The 17,334-nt window shown below is 34.5% G+C and overlaps 1 protein-coding gene across 2 annotated transcripts in view; it reads left to right on the top strand.

The window, feature by feature from the left end:
• Positions 1 to 17,334, top strand: part of RhoBTB (Rho-related BTB domain containing) — a 397,556-nt gene that overhangs the window by 323,609 nt on the left and 56,613 nt on the right. For both annotated transcript variants that reach the window (XM_090391753.1, XM_090391754.1), the window contains one exon: positions 16,398 to 16,516. In XM_090391753.1, the coding sequence (XP_090247879.1) occupies positions 16,398 to 16,516 (119 nt within the window). The remainder of the gene's footprint in view (positions 1 to 16,397; positions 16,517 to 17,334) is intronic.

Here is a 17,334-nt window from a genome sequence, read left to right as displayed (position 1 = left end):
TGCACTTGTGCATATAAAAACAAAACTACTACCATAAGTGTATAATTTATACAGACTCATTGAGCTCTTTACAGGCTATCTCCTCTCCCATGTATAATCCTCATCCAGTACTTTATGAAGTGCTACACCTGTTTCACAAAATGAAAATCCTTAATTTCGATGTTCAGTTCTGCTGGATTCCCAGCCACATCGGAATCAAAGGAAATGAGACTGCAGCTGCTAAATCAGCCCATACCTTCTCCACATACTATTTGGCAGTTCCATATACAGACTACAGACAACTTATAAGATCAAAGCTAATTGCTCAGTGGGAGTTAACATGGCAAGAAACATCAACAAACAAATTATATAACATTAAACCTGCTATATAATTAAACACTGAAATTAAACACTGGCATTCTAGTCAACGTACAAAGGGATAATTAAACACTGAAATTAAACACTGGCATTCTAGTCAACGTACAAAGGGAAGGGAGGAGGTTGTCCTTGCTAGGCTCTGCATAGGTCACAGTTACCTTACACATTCTCATTTACTGAGAGCTGATGATCCTCCCATATGTGATAAATGCAACACACATCTCACTATTCATCATATTCTGGTAGATTGTCAAAAATTTACACGAGAGAGGAATGAAATTTTCACCTATCTAACAAAGCCATATACACTCAGGGAAATGCTAGCAGACTCAGGAAAATTGCGTGATGTTTTTAATTTTTTAGAAAGAATTAATTTGTACAAACACATTTGACCATAAATTTGTTTATATGTAAATACTTTTTTTTTTGCTTAACTTAACTTTTATATCTATGTATTATTCATTAGGTTAACTCTGACCAATTATGTATTACCATGGGCCTTGATCTTGTATATTTGTATCACCCTGCTGTAATTTTGTTAACATGTAAATACCATAATGCTAAACTTAAATTTTATGCATCAAAGTTGTATAATAATTTCTTTCTGACTCTTTAAGTATTAGTATAATGTTTGTTGTAATCTTACTAGATGTAGACACTGCTTTCACTTGACTTGTTTGCTATATACATATGTTAACCTATAGTTATCTATTTATATACTGATGAAACCTCTGCAGTAATTTTGTTTATATGTAGATACTGCATCACTTAACATACATTTCGTGTATGCCTCTTATTTACTACTTTATTTTTCGAATAATCATGTAGTGCTGTAGGACATCTTACCTATTTGTGTACTTTCTAGTAATTCTGTTTATATGTATCCTAAATTCTGTTTCTACTGCATTGCTAAATTTAATTTTCATTCATGCATATTGTATAATAATCCCTTTTTGCCTATTTTTGTGCTGCTATAAAGGCATCTGTTATAATTTTAGATATATGTAGATACAGCATTCCTTGGCTTAGTGTTTCATATATTATGTATTAACTTATATTGTTATTTATATTGACTTTGTGTGTTGCTATGCCCTCTGCAACAGTTCTGTTTACCTAGAGATGCTGCTTTACGAAACTAGATTCTTGTACAGACATATTGTTAACAATTTTCTGTAAATGCTAATGTTTGTAACCTTTAGTATGGCACAGTATGACTTTGTAGTTTTTGTGCCAAATAAACTATAAACCAACCAACCAATCTGCTTATTTCAAAACTTCTGCAAGTCTGATCTGTGAGATAGACAAAAAAAAAAAAAAAAAAAAGAATAAAATAAAATCAAGGAATTCTGTCTTTTGGAAATTGAAGGAGGCTGTGTATAATTTGGATGGTCTTACAGGCAGTTCTTATATTATGACTTTTGAGTATGGTTATTATTTTGATGGAGAGATTTCTGTTGTACGGATATGAAACCGACTCTCTGTAATATCAGAATTTTGGGAGAAGGATTGATAAATAGTATTTTAAGGACATTGCTCTTTGTATACTCATTAAGGATGAACTTGCTGAACAGAAATTGGATTTGGATTTCTTTTTTCTGTCTATCTTCATCTTTTAAAATGAAAACTTCTCACCTCATTTTTTAAGATTTGTGATTTATGGCTGTTTTTTTGTGATGGATGGTGAAGAATGAGGCATCAAGATAGCATTCAATGTGAGTGTGCTTTTGGTAAATGTCAAATGAAATTCTGTTTCCTGGTGTTTTTGAGTTCTGGATATGAAGAAAGGTATTTTGCTTCCATTCTCTTATTCGAATGTGAATTGAGTATTTCACTGAAAAAAGTTGAGAGAATTTAGAAAGTTATTCATGGAGAACTTTGAGAAGAAATTTCTTTCTTTTAGCCAAACTCAATGCCATTTTGATGATGTGTTGATATTTTTATTATCTGAAGATATATTTCTAATTTAAGTAAGGGTAGTGGTATGACCAAGCATGAATACAAAATCCAGTCTATATTCAATTTGCATTTGTATTCATCCAGTTTTTTTAAAATCTGGAAGGATGGATCTATCTCCATGGGAACAAAGTTGAGGATTTTAGGTACAGTTGTTTTTCCAACAGTGACTTATGGATGCGAGACTTGGAACCTAAAGAAGTCAGATAACAAACGGATATCTGCTTTTGAGATGTGGTGTTACAGAAGGCTATCATATACTGAAAGGTGTACAAATGAATGGGTGTTAGAAAAGATTAGTAGAACTTTAGGGCTCCTTAAGGATATTGACAGAAGAAAGTTAAAATATTTTGGACACATAGAAAGGATGGAAGGAGGACTTCTCAGAACAGTAATAGAAGGTAAAGCTCCTGGAAAAAGAGGCAGGGGTAGACCATCAATGAGATGGATGGATGGCGTGTGTGGAGTGACTGATCTTCAGAGAGTTGAGGAAAACAAACAACAGGACTACATGGCGAGGCCTGGTGTGGAACATCACCGAGCATCGGAGTGACTATATGGCATCTGTAGATGCCCAGTGAACATAGAGAGAGAGTTTTTTTAAGATAGAAGATGCAGTCTCCCATCTTCCTATTCTGCTGGTCAGAAATCAGGCACCATTAAATATCATATTCATTGAGCTAATTGCTCTGCTGAGGCATTAAGAAAACTCTCCTCTTAAATGGTCCTTAATGGACCATTTAGGTCTAATACTTCTATCACTAAGTTTCTCCAACTGTCTCTCATAGACTGAGTGTTCATCCACCTGTTTTTTAAGTCTTTCATTACTATATCCATCTGTCTTACTCAGGATCTTCCTGTAGGTCTTTTCAGTTTTATTTGTAAGTACTAATTACTTGTTTAACTTCAATTTCCTTACTTATAAATGATAGAACATTGAGTTCTGTTACTAAGAATACATTTTATCAGACCACCTTCTTGTTTAATGGTTTTATAGTCTTTTGTAAACAAGGTCATTAACAGTTAAGGTTTTTCTGTTGCTAGTTGTACAAGAAGTTGTCAATCACGTCGTCATTTTAAATGTAAATGTCTCTGAATGAATCTTCAATAAATTCATTGGTCTTACAATGGCTTTTTGCTCATTTAATAAACTTTCCTCTTTTCTAAGATGTACTAAGGATAAACCTCCCTTTGGCTTACCCTAGTGTCTGTCAAATTTCTGTACCTGTGGTCTGTTTTACTTTAGCCAAACCAGCAGATTTTTGGCTAGATGTTATGATCTATATTAATTCCACAGTCCAGAACAATCTGGACTTGCTGAACATGACATCTCTCCAAACAGGATTTTTTAGAAAAAAGACTGTAGGCATTCTTAAAAGCCACTTTCCTATGGAGTGGTTGTATGAAGGAAGCTGAAACTTTGCTACATTTCCCAGTCTGAATACATCTGAAGGAGCATAAATTATCCCCTTTATGTGAAATTGTTCTCAATTTCGTATAAAGGGGATAGCTTTATGGACAACAGCCTTCCCTAGTTAAATTTTTTTTTATAATATTAATAAAATGTCATTAGAACTATAGAACAGATTGGATTATGCTAGCTACTCTACTTTATTCACATGTGATTGATGTATTTTCATTATTGAGTCATTGTTGTGTTATTTATGCCTTGTTTTATTTTGAATTCATATTGAAAATGCCCTTGATACTTGAGTTAAAATTTTATGTCATTAAAAATTCTAGTATGTCTTCCATTATATTAATTTTAAAATTTAAATGTCTATGTATATTTCGGTTAGTCAACACAGTCTTATGCCTTCACTTGTGAGGGAGATTGCTGAAGGGTTAATTAACTCTCTTGCATTTCATAACTTCTTCCAGCCTGTTCCATGTAAACGTTTTTGTCCTTCCTCTTCTAATTCCACTTCTTTTCCATTTATTCTTGTAATGATGATGCTCTTACTTTCTTTGACTTGAGGTTGTGGTTGTAAGAAAGATGTTAAGTAGTGTCATTTGTTTATATTGTTGTTGAGTGTCCATAAAAAGAATGTTGACACAATAGAATAAGCAGTAGATATAACATTATCTGAAGAGAATCTATAATGAGGAATACTAGCCTTTCACATCCTTTCTTCATATTCACATGGTAATTCAGCATTAATTATAATAAAATTATGGAGACAACTACCAGAGTAATAACTTCTATTTAATATTAATTTCATGATAATGAATAGCCTTTTACACGGCAAACAATTTCATCCAGAAACAGTCAAATCTTCAAAGATTTCTAAACCTTCAGAAAAACTACAGGATATGGGTATTTCTGCATCTGCCTTAATTAAAAAAGAAATATCAAGTCTATGAGAAGATATGGAGAAAAAGATGAATACAAAGTTTGAGTCTTACAAAGCTTCAAGTGCAACTTCTCTTAACGATTGGAGATTTTAAAAAGATAAAAAAATTCTGAAAGGGATAAATGTAAAAAGTTGATTAAACTTTTGATGATGTCAAAAGATAGTAAGTGAAAAGAGAGAATCTGTAATGTTACATAGTCATGAAATGGATCACATATGACAGCCTGCAAAATTTTCAGAACCCCATAACCCAAATGCCAAATATAATTTCTTTTCTTCTGGTAAACAAAATAATTCTAATTTAAAAATGTTGCAAACTATATAAGTCCTGGAAATGTTATTCAGAAAATGGCAAGAATAGAAATTTATTTCGTACTTCTCTAAGTCCTGCATGCTTTACTTAGTCTGTTTTAAATAGAGAAAATTTTATGACTAAAACAATTCATAGAACACAGGAATTTATTAGTCATTACATAAACAAATTACACCAACTAGTTTCGCCACCTAAAATAGAACTAGTGGCTTCTTCAGGGTAAGACACATCAAAACAATCAACTTTATCAACCTCATGAACTCTGTATTTATATTTGTTTTAATGTGTCTAACCCTGAAGAAGCCACTAGTTCTATTTTAGGTGGCGAAACTAGTCAGTGTAATTTGTTTATGTAATGGCTAATAATTTCCTGTATTCTATATACCTTAGTCTCTATTAATTCTGAGTTTCTGAATATTGTAGGTGCAATTATTTTAGAATTCCCATGCTAAGTATTCTTGGACACAGGAGCACAAGCTTCTGTTGTAACTTGGAATTTTTTTTTCAAATGATAAAGGATTGTTTACAAGTGAAAGGTGAAAATTTAGTCTCATCTGAGACTGTAAAAGATATTTTTTATTAAGACACTGTAGCTACTGAAGTTTCTAACTAATATTAAATTTCCTGACTTTAAATTAAAGATGTCTCATGAATTTTTGATTTCTGTGGCTCTCAGCCAAATTTGATCCTTGGCCTCAGATTTGTTTGCCTCCAACTATCTTTCCATGATATTGCAGTTTGAATATTGCAATGTTATGTTGCTATCTCGACTAATAGTAACTTACACATTATTCTACATATTCCACATGAAGTGTTATACACTTGACAATGGTGCTGCATCATTTGCAATCCTCTTAGAAAAAAAGTCTTTCCCATGTTGCACAAATCAGTCTTCAACTGCAGATATGACTTCATCATCTGCGGTTAATTTTGTTCCTTTCAAGTGTTTCTTTAAATTTGGGAATTGGAAATAGTCAGATGGGGCCAAGTCTAGGAAATAGACAGACACTGAAAGCCCAAGTTGTATTATTTGTCAGATTTCATGTGTAGTGCGAACAGGCGCATTGTTCTGCAAAAGCAACATGCCGATACTCAGTTTCCTGTGGTGTGTTTCCTTCCATACCTCCTCCTTTAATTCCTTCGGAGCTGATGAATAAACTTCTGCTGTAACAGTTTTACCTTTTTTGAGGTACTTCTTTATTCTAGTAGCAAGACTTATACGTTGGTTAGACATAACTGGTAATTAGTTTACGGAATTAACAACGCATATAAAGTATATTAATTAAAGGTAACTTTAATGAATAACTTCTATACAGCCTTTCACCAGTACAGCCGCTCTGGGCTAGCAGACCATGCCTTAGATACCCACCATAAAATTCGTTGGAAGAAAACAAAATGAATTCATCGCAGCAAGTTTAAATACGAAAGATTATTCAAAGAATCTTCAGCAGCTCTAAAAAATGTTCCTAACCTCAACAAATTTGGGTGCATGAAACTGCCCCAAATTTGGGAGACTTTCATTATGAGAATTTCAGCCCAACTGCCAAGACTACCAAATTAGCCCGCAAGAGGGCACTATTAGGACTTTAGGAACAATATTAGTTTCTTGCTTTCTTCCTCATTTGCTTTGTGTTAGTTCCTGAGTGCACATACCATATCTTTATGTTCCTGAAGATGGTAATGTGACATTGCCGAAATATAGAAGTTATTCATTAAAGTTACCTTTAATTAATATACTTTATATGCGTTGTTAATTCCATAAACTAATTACCAGTTTGAGGTACTTCGTAAGGATAACACTATCCATATCCCAAAAGACAATGGCAAGAACTTTCCCTGCTGACTTTTGGGTTTGGAACTGTTTTGACCAAGGAGAACCTTTGTGTCTCTGCTCCATTAACTGTTGTTTGGTTTCTGGGTCATAGTGATGAAGCCATCTCTCATCAACAGTCACAATATGACCCAAACAATTTACACCTGTTTTTCTCAAAAATACCCAAAATCCTTTGAGATGACAGCACATGTTCTCTTTTTTGACTGGCATTCAAACATTTGGGGATCCACTTTGCTCAGAGCTTCTGCATATCCAGATGTTTGTAGATAATGACCCCAACTGGTTCCCTGGATATTTCAAGTCTTTGCAATATTTTTGGCTGGTATTCGTCTATCATCAAGGATGGTGGCATGCACTGCATTGATGTTTTCAGGTTGATCACTGTGGAAGGTCTTCCTGACCTGGGGGCATCTGTTATCTCAGGGTGCCCAGTTTTACCCTTGGCCACCCTTCTGACAACTGTTGGATATGCTGCGCACAGTCCCCTAAAGTCTAACACAAGTTTGGTGAATCTCAGTTGTGGACTTTTTTTTGCAGCATGAAAAACTTGATGGCCCATCCCTCTGTGTCTTTCAATTTCTTTAAAGCATCTGGCATTTCTTCTTATATATCCTAAAAGGAAAAGAACAAATTATTACAATTTGATGAAACATGGAGATTAAAGGGTTTTAAGATATGTTATATCTTGTTGTTATATAATTTTTGTTCTAGGTGTTTATGAGAACTTTTCAGTCCTCCCTTGTATATCTGGCAAACTCTTTCTCCATTCTTTTGGCATTTGCTCTTTGTTCCATATGGTTAAAATAAATTCATATATTTTGTCTACTAGTTTCTTTCCTCCTGCTTTCAGCAACTTTGCAGGAATTTTATCTGTTTCTTTGGATTTATTGTTCCTGAATGAATGTACTGTATTGCTGAGTTCTTGCCTTGACCGTAGTTATACAGATTCATTTTCTACAGTAGTAGCTGATATATAATTTTGAGTTCTGGAAGTAATAATGCTATTCAGTAATTGATGGAAATATTCTCTCCATGTTTTCTTATTCATTTTTGCATATATCTAGTTATCAGTTAATACATTTTATATTATTTGTGAGAAGGAATTTTTATTTCTGAACAGATATTCTTGTTGTTATGAAACAGAAATTATAAGGCTGCAAGGTTTGGAATACAAAATTACTACTTGTAAATTTCTGTTTTACAGTCAAATCATTCTTCTACTCCTCCTTTTTAGTCTTCAGATTTCAAGAGACAAATTCCTTGAAAAAGATAATTATATTACATCTGATGCATCATTTAAGAATCCAGTTTTTTGTGAAGCACTTTTTGAGAGAGCACTCAGCAATATTTTCTGGCTGTTATCTCAATTTCGAAGGAGGTTATTCAAGAAATTTGGTACATCCTTAACCAAAAGAATATTAAATTTGTCACAAATGAAAGTGGTGGAACATTCTCTCCAGAAAAGTTTATCCAGAAAAACCTGACACTGCTGAGAAGTTTAAACTGCTCATAGAGAAATATTTGCATGCAGGAATTATTTAACCTTCAGAAATATTTGCATGCAGGAATTATTTAACCTTCAAATGGAATAGCTCCATATCTTTTTGTTAAAGAAATTGAATGGAGAACTCAGATTTGTTTTAGGTCTTCAAGTAGTTAACAGAGTTACTGATCCTATAAACTCTCTTCTTTTCAATATAGAGGAATTATTGGCATCTCTTGAAGGAGCCTCTGTGTTTTCAAAAATAGATTTGAACAGTTGCTACTGTCACATTACCTTGGGAAAAGAGGACACATTATTTTGCCTTTACAATACCATGGACCAAATATGAATTAAACATTCCTCAGGGTGTAAAAAATTCAACTCATTTCTTTCAGGTTCCACTGAATATGGTTTTGTCTCATATGCTTGGAAAAGGAGTAATTTGTTTTTAATATGACTTGCTTCTTATTGCAAGTTAGTGAAATGAGTTATCTGTAAGTTGCCTCAAGCAAATTTATAATTAAAACTTCAGAGTAACAATTATTTTTGAGTGAAGTTTTGTAGATCGTAATGGAATAAGACCAGAATAGAGAAGATGTGTCTGCCTTTAATCCATTTAATGTTCCTAAGAGAGTTAGGCAAGTGAGGAGATTTGTTGGAGCAAATAATTTCTGTTGTAAATTGATCCCAAATTATTGTGCATATCTAAATCCTGCTGTGTACTGAAAAAAAAAAAAAAAAAAGGCTTCATTGTCAATCCTATAAATTCCTTTAATAACTTATATTCTTCTGTCATCTCTCCTCCTCCTCTGCCTATTAGCTTGTTTTTGAAGCCCACATCTATTCTCATAGATAGCATTCCACAATCTGTCACTTGCTTCTGGATCCTCTCCACCACATCTTCATCTCCATGGAATCTTGGTGTCTGGATCTGCATACATTAGTCCAGACGTGACCTTATTATTGTTCCCCCATTATGAGTGGAACAATAATCATCTATATATATGCTTGTTAGTGTGTGTGTGTGGTTCAACAATCACTTAATCTGATGTGCTGTTTTGGCTACATTCATAATATGTCCTCTTAACTTCACTACCAATCCATAATGATTCATCCCCATCTACTTGGCTTTTTCAATTTCCCTGTAGTTCATTTCCATTACTATAGTTCACAACTTGTGATCTCTTCCTTCCCATAATGCATCACCATACACCTGGTTTCATTAAACTGTTAGCTATTTATTTTTGCCCATGCTGCTAGTCTGTTTAAGTCTTCCTGCAGGATCTCTACATCACCGTCATTTACCATTGCTCTTCCCAGTCTGGCATATCAGCAAACAACTGAATATTTTCTGTCAGATCATTTGCTGTATCATTGTACATCTTTGATTAAAGAAAATGATCTGACAAGAAACCTACAGAGGACTGAGTACTGAGCTCTGTAGTACACCACTGATCACCTGCCTTCTCCTTATCTGAACTCCTCCATAAACCACTCTTTGATATATGTCCATCAGCCACCTCTCTAATCCAAATCACCAGATTCATATCCATCCCCATTTACTCCAATTTCACCAACAGAGTTCTGTGTGGAATTTTGTCAAAAGATTCCTGGACTTACCTTTGCAAAGTCTAGCAGTATCACTGAGTAGCCATTTCCCTTATCCAACTCTTTTGCCACTTTATTATAGCCAGTAAGCAGATTACTTAGTCAAGACCTACCCTTCATAAAAACCATATTGTCCCTTATAGCATATCATATTCCTATCCACCCTGAATTCTGTCTTTCACAAATTTCTATAACCTTAATCACCACTCTTGAAATGTTGATTGGCCTATAGTTTGCTACTTTTGTGTTTGAGCCCCCTTTATGCAGTGGGACAGTTTTGTCTCTTTGTACTGTCACCTTCTCAGTACCGAGGCTTAATGTCAAGATTTGTCATATGAGATAAATCCTGTGTAAATTCTCATATCTGTTATACTTTGCTTTAAACTCATTCATAGTCATGGCACCTACAACAGACCGGCAACCTATTCCACTTATTCGCCACTCTCCAAGCAAAATATCTAGTCCTCACATCTTTGCTAACCACACGCTTGCTCAGTTTTCAAGGATGGCCCTAGTTCTCCCTCCATTGTATCTGTTTTGAAAAATTACCAGTGTATTAATCCTGTAAAAACCCTTCAGTAATTTGTATGTCTCTATCATATCACCTCTTTACCACCTGTGAACCAATTTCTGTAACCCATAAATCTTCATCCTATTCTCATAAGGTGCATTGCATAGACCTGCTACCATCTTGGTCACTCGCCTCTGAATCCTCTCCATTTCTAAGAAACTCATGTGCCCAGATCTGTCATAGTTGTCAAGATGGAGATCTTATGAAGTCCCTATAATATAAGGTATAATGACTCACTTGTCAGGATGTTTTTTTTAGTAATCAAATAATGCAATGAGCTGTTTTAGCCACTTTTGCAATATGCCCTCTAAACTACAACACCCTATCCACTAACATCCCTGGCTTCATCTATTTCCTGGAGTTCAGTTCCATCAATAAGATACACAGCTGGTAATCTTCTTTCAACTCTCAAATGCATAATTAATTTAACGCACTTTAAACAGAAATCTGTAATCCTTTGCCCATACTGCCAGTGTGTTTAAATCATTATGCAGAACTTTAACATCATCTTTGCTTTACTCAATTTTGCATCATAGGCAAACAACTGAATAGTTACCCTCAGATCATTACCTATATCATTAATGTACAAATAAATAGTAACAGCCAAAGAACAGAGCCCTACGTCATGACACTAGTCACAGACCTTCTTCTGGGCTCTACTCTTCAATAAACTACTGTTTAGTATCTCTCTATCAACCACCATCTTATTGACTTCATCAACTTTATATCCATCTTCGTGTGCTGCAATTTGTTGATTAATTCCATGCAGTATTCTGTCTAAAGCTTTTGCAAAGTCTAGCAGTATCATTGTAAACCCATTACCTTTATTCACCTCAGCTGTCACTTATTATTATAAAAGGTGAGTAAGTTATTGAGGCATGACTTATTCTTCACAAAACCATGTTGCCTCCCACATAGTATCCCATACCTGTATTTTCCTCTTAACCAACTTTTCCAATACCTTGACCACAACTTTAAATGCTGATCAGTCGGTAATTTGCTACCTCAGTCTTGGAGCCATTTTTGTGCAGCGGAACTATTTTTCCCTCCTTTCATCCCCTTGAGACCAACCCAGAGCCGAGACTTAAATAACGTGGTCAACGGCACTGCCCATTCCCTAACACCATCTTGTAAAACTCGGGCTGGTATACTATCCAGTTCCATAGCTGTATTTACATCGAGCTTCTCTATTATCCTATACATTTTCAGTTCATCTATCTCTGTTTCCATATAAGTCCTTGCCTCTCTACCAGGATGATATACTCTTGCAAAGTGTTCACTTAGTAATTCTGCTATTTCATCTGCTTAGATACCTCTCTAATATTCTTCCATAATCATTCTGCCTTTTACTTGCAACATACCAAAATAACTCTTTGGAATTACCTTTGGTTTGCACTGCTAATTTCCTCTCATACTCTGATTTTGCCTTTATTATCATACTAATCATCCTTCTAACCTGCTGGTCACCTTTCTCTTTGAATTCCCTCCCCAAATTTTTCTTTTTTTGTAGCTCCTGCTTAATGATGCTATTCATCCATATAATCCCCACTTAATTTATCCTCCCAACTCTAGGTGTGCAGTCTGCTATTACTTCCCTCTAACACTCCTTTATCATCTCTCATGCACTATCAACATCCAGCCGTTTCTGTTTCTCATGCCATGGCATCCAAACAATCTAAGTTTTTCATACTTACCAGCCCTGTAGTTCCATGTACATCCCCCCTCTTAACTAAAGATTCCACACATTTAGCCACTTTTCAGGTCAAAACCATATGATTACTCTCACTAGTTAGTGGCAACATGTGGTCATTTTCATTACTTACAATTTCTTTGATGCAGTTATTAGATCTAGCACTCTCAAACCCCAGTGCATTCCATCACATGTTGCCTCATGCAGTTTTTCCTTAGTGACTGCATAAATTCCATTTCCTTCCTCCTATGTATCCTTTCCAATCTATCTTCCCATAGTTGATTTTCCTCATAATAATTACCTGTGCTCCACTCATTGTATACAACATGGTAATGTGGATAGTATGCATTGTTATCAATGCATACTGTCCACACCATCTTTCACATTCTCTGATTTATAGTACCAGCCACCAGTATATTTTGTCCTGCTAGCCTCTATCTCACTCCAAATGGTCTCAAATGCACTGTTTTACGTGGTATTCAGTTGAACCTCTACTCTCTTTGGTTGCAGTTCATCAGCTGTCATTAACAATACTCCTCCTCCTATTCTTTTCTTTCTTATCCTCCCTGAAAAATACTATACCCTTCACATTCTATCCCATTAACTACATTATCTTCTGTCAGCCCATGTCTCACTAATGCCAATAACATTTGGCTAAGATGAACTAATCAATACCTCCCCTTTGCTCCAAATGCTCCTGGCATTAGTTTAACTAAAGTTCAGAAGTCCCCTATACTCACTGCTGTCCTTACACTTTATACTAACTATCCCATTCTGGTTTGTTACCAGCATTTGTTATGATATAGTTAAATGCATTTAATTTCTTCCTCACCCCTTCTGTTTACAGTGATGTAAACAGAAGGGGTGAGGTAGTTTAATACTGTCATGAAATTCATCACTATAATTAAATTCACTTGTCTTAATTTCCACAAAGAGAATAAAAATTATGCCCATAAATTATTTTATAAAATTTTTAAGTTATTATTATAACAGTTTGTAATTTCATATTATCACATATTGCAGAACTTTTTTACATGTGGTGTCCACCCACAAAAGGTTTTTGCAAACTTATAGTAAATTTGTACCTTTGGGGAGGAATTTTTTCTCCCCTACATTTTTCAAAATTAGTTTTATATATATATTTTTTATTTATATTTTTACATAGTCTGGCAACCATGCTCTAGAGACGAATGTGGAACTTTCTCAAGCCATTTCAGGCTCTCCTATAAGCAGGGTGGTAATCTTATACTGGACAATGAAATTATTCTCCTATCTAAAGACATTCACAAACATCCATGCCCATGGTGGCATTTGAACCCACAGTTGTTGTTGTGGGTTCAGATGTTGTTGGGGTTGTTTCTTGCTATTCCAGGTTTAAGAAATGCACTTAATTTTACTTACTTATCCTCTTTGTCTCATGGCAAATAAGTCCAAGATCCATTTCTTGCAGATACCTCTGTCCTGAGCCACTAGTTTGGCTTCTCTTCAGCTCTTCCATCCAGCCAATCTTCTTTTCTTTTCTGTCATTCTCTTCCAAGTTAACTTATGTCTTCCCCTTTTCTGTTTTCCTTCTGGGATCCATGTCAAAGCTACTCTAAGAATCTCTATGCTGTCCATTCTCAGTATGTGTCCACTCAATTTCCATCTTTTTTATTTTTGACAACAGAAATCAAGAAATTATCATTATTTTACTTAACATGTTCATGTCGGGCATGACACAAATTGTGTTTTTGTAGTACTCACCCATCGAGCAGGATGCAACAGATTGTTTTCTATTTCTGGTTTGCCATCAGTTCAACATGAGATAAATGATTACATGTGCGTTCTAGAGAAATTAAAGTTATGTTAAAAGGGAAAAGATTTTTTTTTTCTTTCTAGTTGTATAATTCACAATTAATTAAGAAATTCTATATATCTTCATATTTCCAAATTTTTAGCAGCATAGATATACTACAACACAGTTCAAAGTTATTAGTTTTAAATGAAAAATCTACCAAAAAAAAACTTGAAATTGGCATATCATACATCTTACCAAATGTCAAAAATGTGTGTGAGAGAGAGAGAGTACATATTGATTCAGACTGTCCTCTTTTACAGTATCAAGAATTTTAGAAAAGTTTTGGGGACACTGCTATTTTGAGCTATGAGGACCTGCATTGGTAGAGCAATCAAAGAGAGAAAACTGGCTACTGAGTTACAAAGAATGGTAGGCAGACCATCAGCTAAGAGTTTACCGAATTGCCTTCTATGCCAGATCTGGTCCTATCAGATGCTTTGGAAAGGTTGTGGGCAATTGTGTAGGTTCTTGAACTTTTCCATGGTACATACCCAGAGATGGGTAATGTATTGATAATCAATACATTGGTAATGTATTGATAATCAAGAAGATTTGTAGTGGATCTAGAGTGACATAGTCTGTATTGGTGGTTCTCCAAGTGATGAAGAGGATGGTTAATGATCTTCTTCATTATTTTAGAGAACCGAGGTGAGGACAATAGGTTCAGCATTTCATTGAAGAATTTTATCTCCTTTATTTTGGAATGGGTTGAATGTAGTCTTCATCTGTATTATACTGACATCTACCCCATACTGTTTGGTAAACCAGTGTAAGAGAGTGTAATGATATTATAGGATAAGTGATAGTTCTGGAGAGGATATGGGACAAGAAAACCATCAGGAGGTAGGTGCATTGTTTCTAGTGTGGTTGGAGGTGATTTGTCTTGCTCAATGTTGTCTTTAGGCATTGTTTACAATAGTGCTATCTGAATGAGAGAGAGATAGAAGTACCAATGGACAGAAGATGCATCCAGTGGCCTTTGCAAGAGATCCAGTAAGTATGACTGCCTTATGTTCAAGAGGGAAGTTTCTTCATTTGGCTGTTTTTCAGCTGTTGCTAAAGCCAGCATTTTTATCTCAGGCATTGGTGGATTTTGAGGCCAAATCTGGACTACTGTGTGTAGTTATGGACAACTAGGTTTCTAGGAGATGGAGAGAAGGTGAAAAGATCCAGGAATGAGTAACTAAGATGATGAAGATGATTAGCCTATGGATTTGTGGTGATAGATTGAGGAAATTTATCTGTGGAATTGCATTTCAATGCAGATTGAGGACATGTATGCTTCAGAGTAGTTTGAGAAATAGATAGAGAAGAGATGAGATATGATAAACATCAACCATTTGGTAAGGGAATATTAGATGCAGGTGAGATTTTGTAGCTCCTTACAGGTTTGGGAAGATCTTGCAATCATCTCTGGATGTGGTCAAGAAACATAGATGTGAAGTAGGATGTGGTCAGGAAACATGGGGTACAGGTTCTTTTCATGGCATGTGGTGAGAGTGTGGAAATGAGCAACCAGCTGATACTGTGAGTTCTCTTTGCTGAATGTTGTTCAAAAAAGGATATAAGTATTTAGCTATTGTATGTTTAGAAGGAACTGTTCCTCGATGAGTCCTTATACTCTGAGGCAGAGCCTACACAATATATTTTTTTCTTTTGCATTGAAAGTATAAGTTTTTAGTACTTGTTATTCTTGTTATTTTGACATTGTTATTTTGTTCTCACATATTGTTTTCTTGCAGTAAACATGATTAGCAGTATTTTATTATTCATTATCATCAGCAAGAATAAAATATAACAAACTGAAAAACTTTGCCTAATTCCATGCAAATATGTTGTGATTTTCATTTTTTATGCTAATTTTCTAATTTAAAAAAAATTAGAAAATTAGCATAATACACTCAACTCTCATTATAGTGCTACCAATATGACAAACTCATTTACTTTAATAAATAAATTTCTAAAAAATCCTTACTAAATCTCCACAGGTACAATGTTGTGCTTACAAGAAATTATAGCAAAATACCTGCTATAACAGTGTTTGAATTTGCTGTAGTGAGAGCCAACTATAAAATCGTTTTTATAAAAAATAGAATAATACTTTGAATCTATATTGAAATCTAAAGTTTGAGGGGATAAAAGAATTAATTATTCAAAATAATTTATGACATGTCTGAGTATTATTGTTTAAAGTAAAATTGCTTTTACATCTCTCTGTATCTATTTTAATCCTAAAAGTTGATATATTTGTTAGATGAATAAATTCGTACTGGGCTTCTGTTACGGTTTGCAGTTATCTCAATAGAAAAATTGATGCTGCACTTCATGCTATTTTGAGTTTAATGTTCTTTTTCTCTTAGTAGGTGCTTTATTTGTTTTTTTGTTTTTGTTTTTTAGATGTGCTTTTCCAATTGGAGGATGGACTATGTTCTGCCCACCGCCCCATCTTGATGGCTCGTTGTGACATGATGGCTGCCATGTTTAGAGGAGATTTTCGTGAAAGTTCTGCTAAAGTGGTAACTATTTTTTGATAACCTGAAATAATTATGCTTTTTCTTCCTACTTCCTGTTCATGATGCATCCTACTGGCTGAAGTTCAATTTGTGACATGCATTCCTGCACAGTTTTTTCATATAGTGATATTTGACTTTTTCTTAAATAATTAACTGTCAACAAGTCCATAAGATATGAAATGTGGGTTGAAAATTTTCATGCAAAAGTCAACCTGTTCATTTTTTCCATTTGATAATAGTGCTAGTCTTTATTTTTATTATCAAATGTGGAGGTACAGTATTACCATATGTCTTGAATAGAAGTGCATTTGCAGATTATTTTACTATCCTATGTACCTTTGCATAATAATTGGTGATATTGTTTGCATTTCGGTAAATTTCATTTATTTTTGATAGTTTTATTTGATTATGTATTGTGTGGAGTTCTGTGATTTGTTGGTTACAATTTTCATTAAACCTGTTGCTTGAATTGAATGAAAACAAAATGGCAATAAGAAAGAAGTTAATTACATTGTGTGGTGCAAAAATAAAATTTAATTAAGAGAGATTTTTTGAGGTTGATTTATTGTGAGCGCAATATATGTACATGGGGAAATGTGGTGGATGTGTTTGTAGAGAGAGACTAAACACGAGGAGTAAGAAATATGGATCTCTAGAAAGTGCACTATTTTGATGGACTGCACAGTATCGGTAAATAAAAGTAGAAAATGAGAGGAGTGAATGTTAAACAAAGAATGGAAGTCAATGAAGAATTTAGGGTTGTTGTTGGTCATGTTAAGTAGAAGAATAAGCATTAAAAGTGCAAAGAATATGACTGTGAA

The sequence above is a fragment of the Typopeltis vanoorti genome, chromosome 4, assembly GCF_054136105.1.
Source record: "Typopeltis vanoorti isolate ZY-2024b chromosome 4, IOZ_Tvanoo_1.0, whole genome shotgun sequence".
Lineage (NCBI taxonomy): Eukaryota > Metazoa > Arthropoda > Arachnida > Uropygi > Thelyphonidae > Typopeltis > Typopeltis vanoorti.
This window is presented reverse-complemented; position numbering and strand designations above follow the sequence as displayed.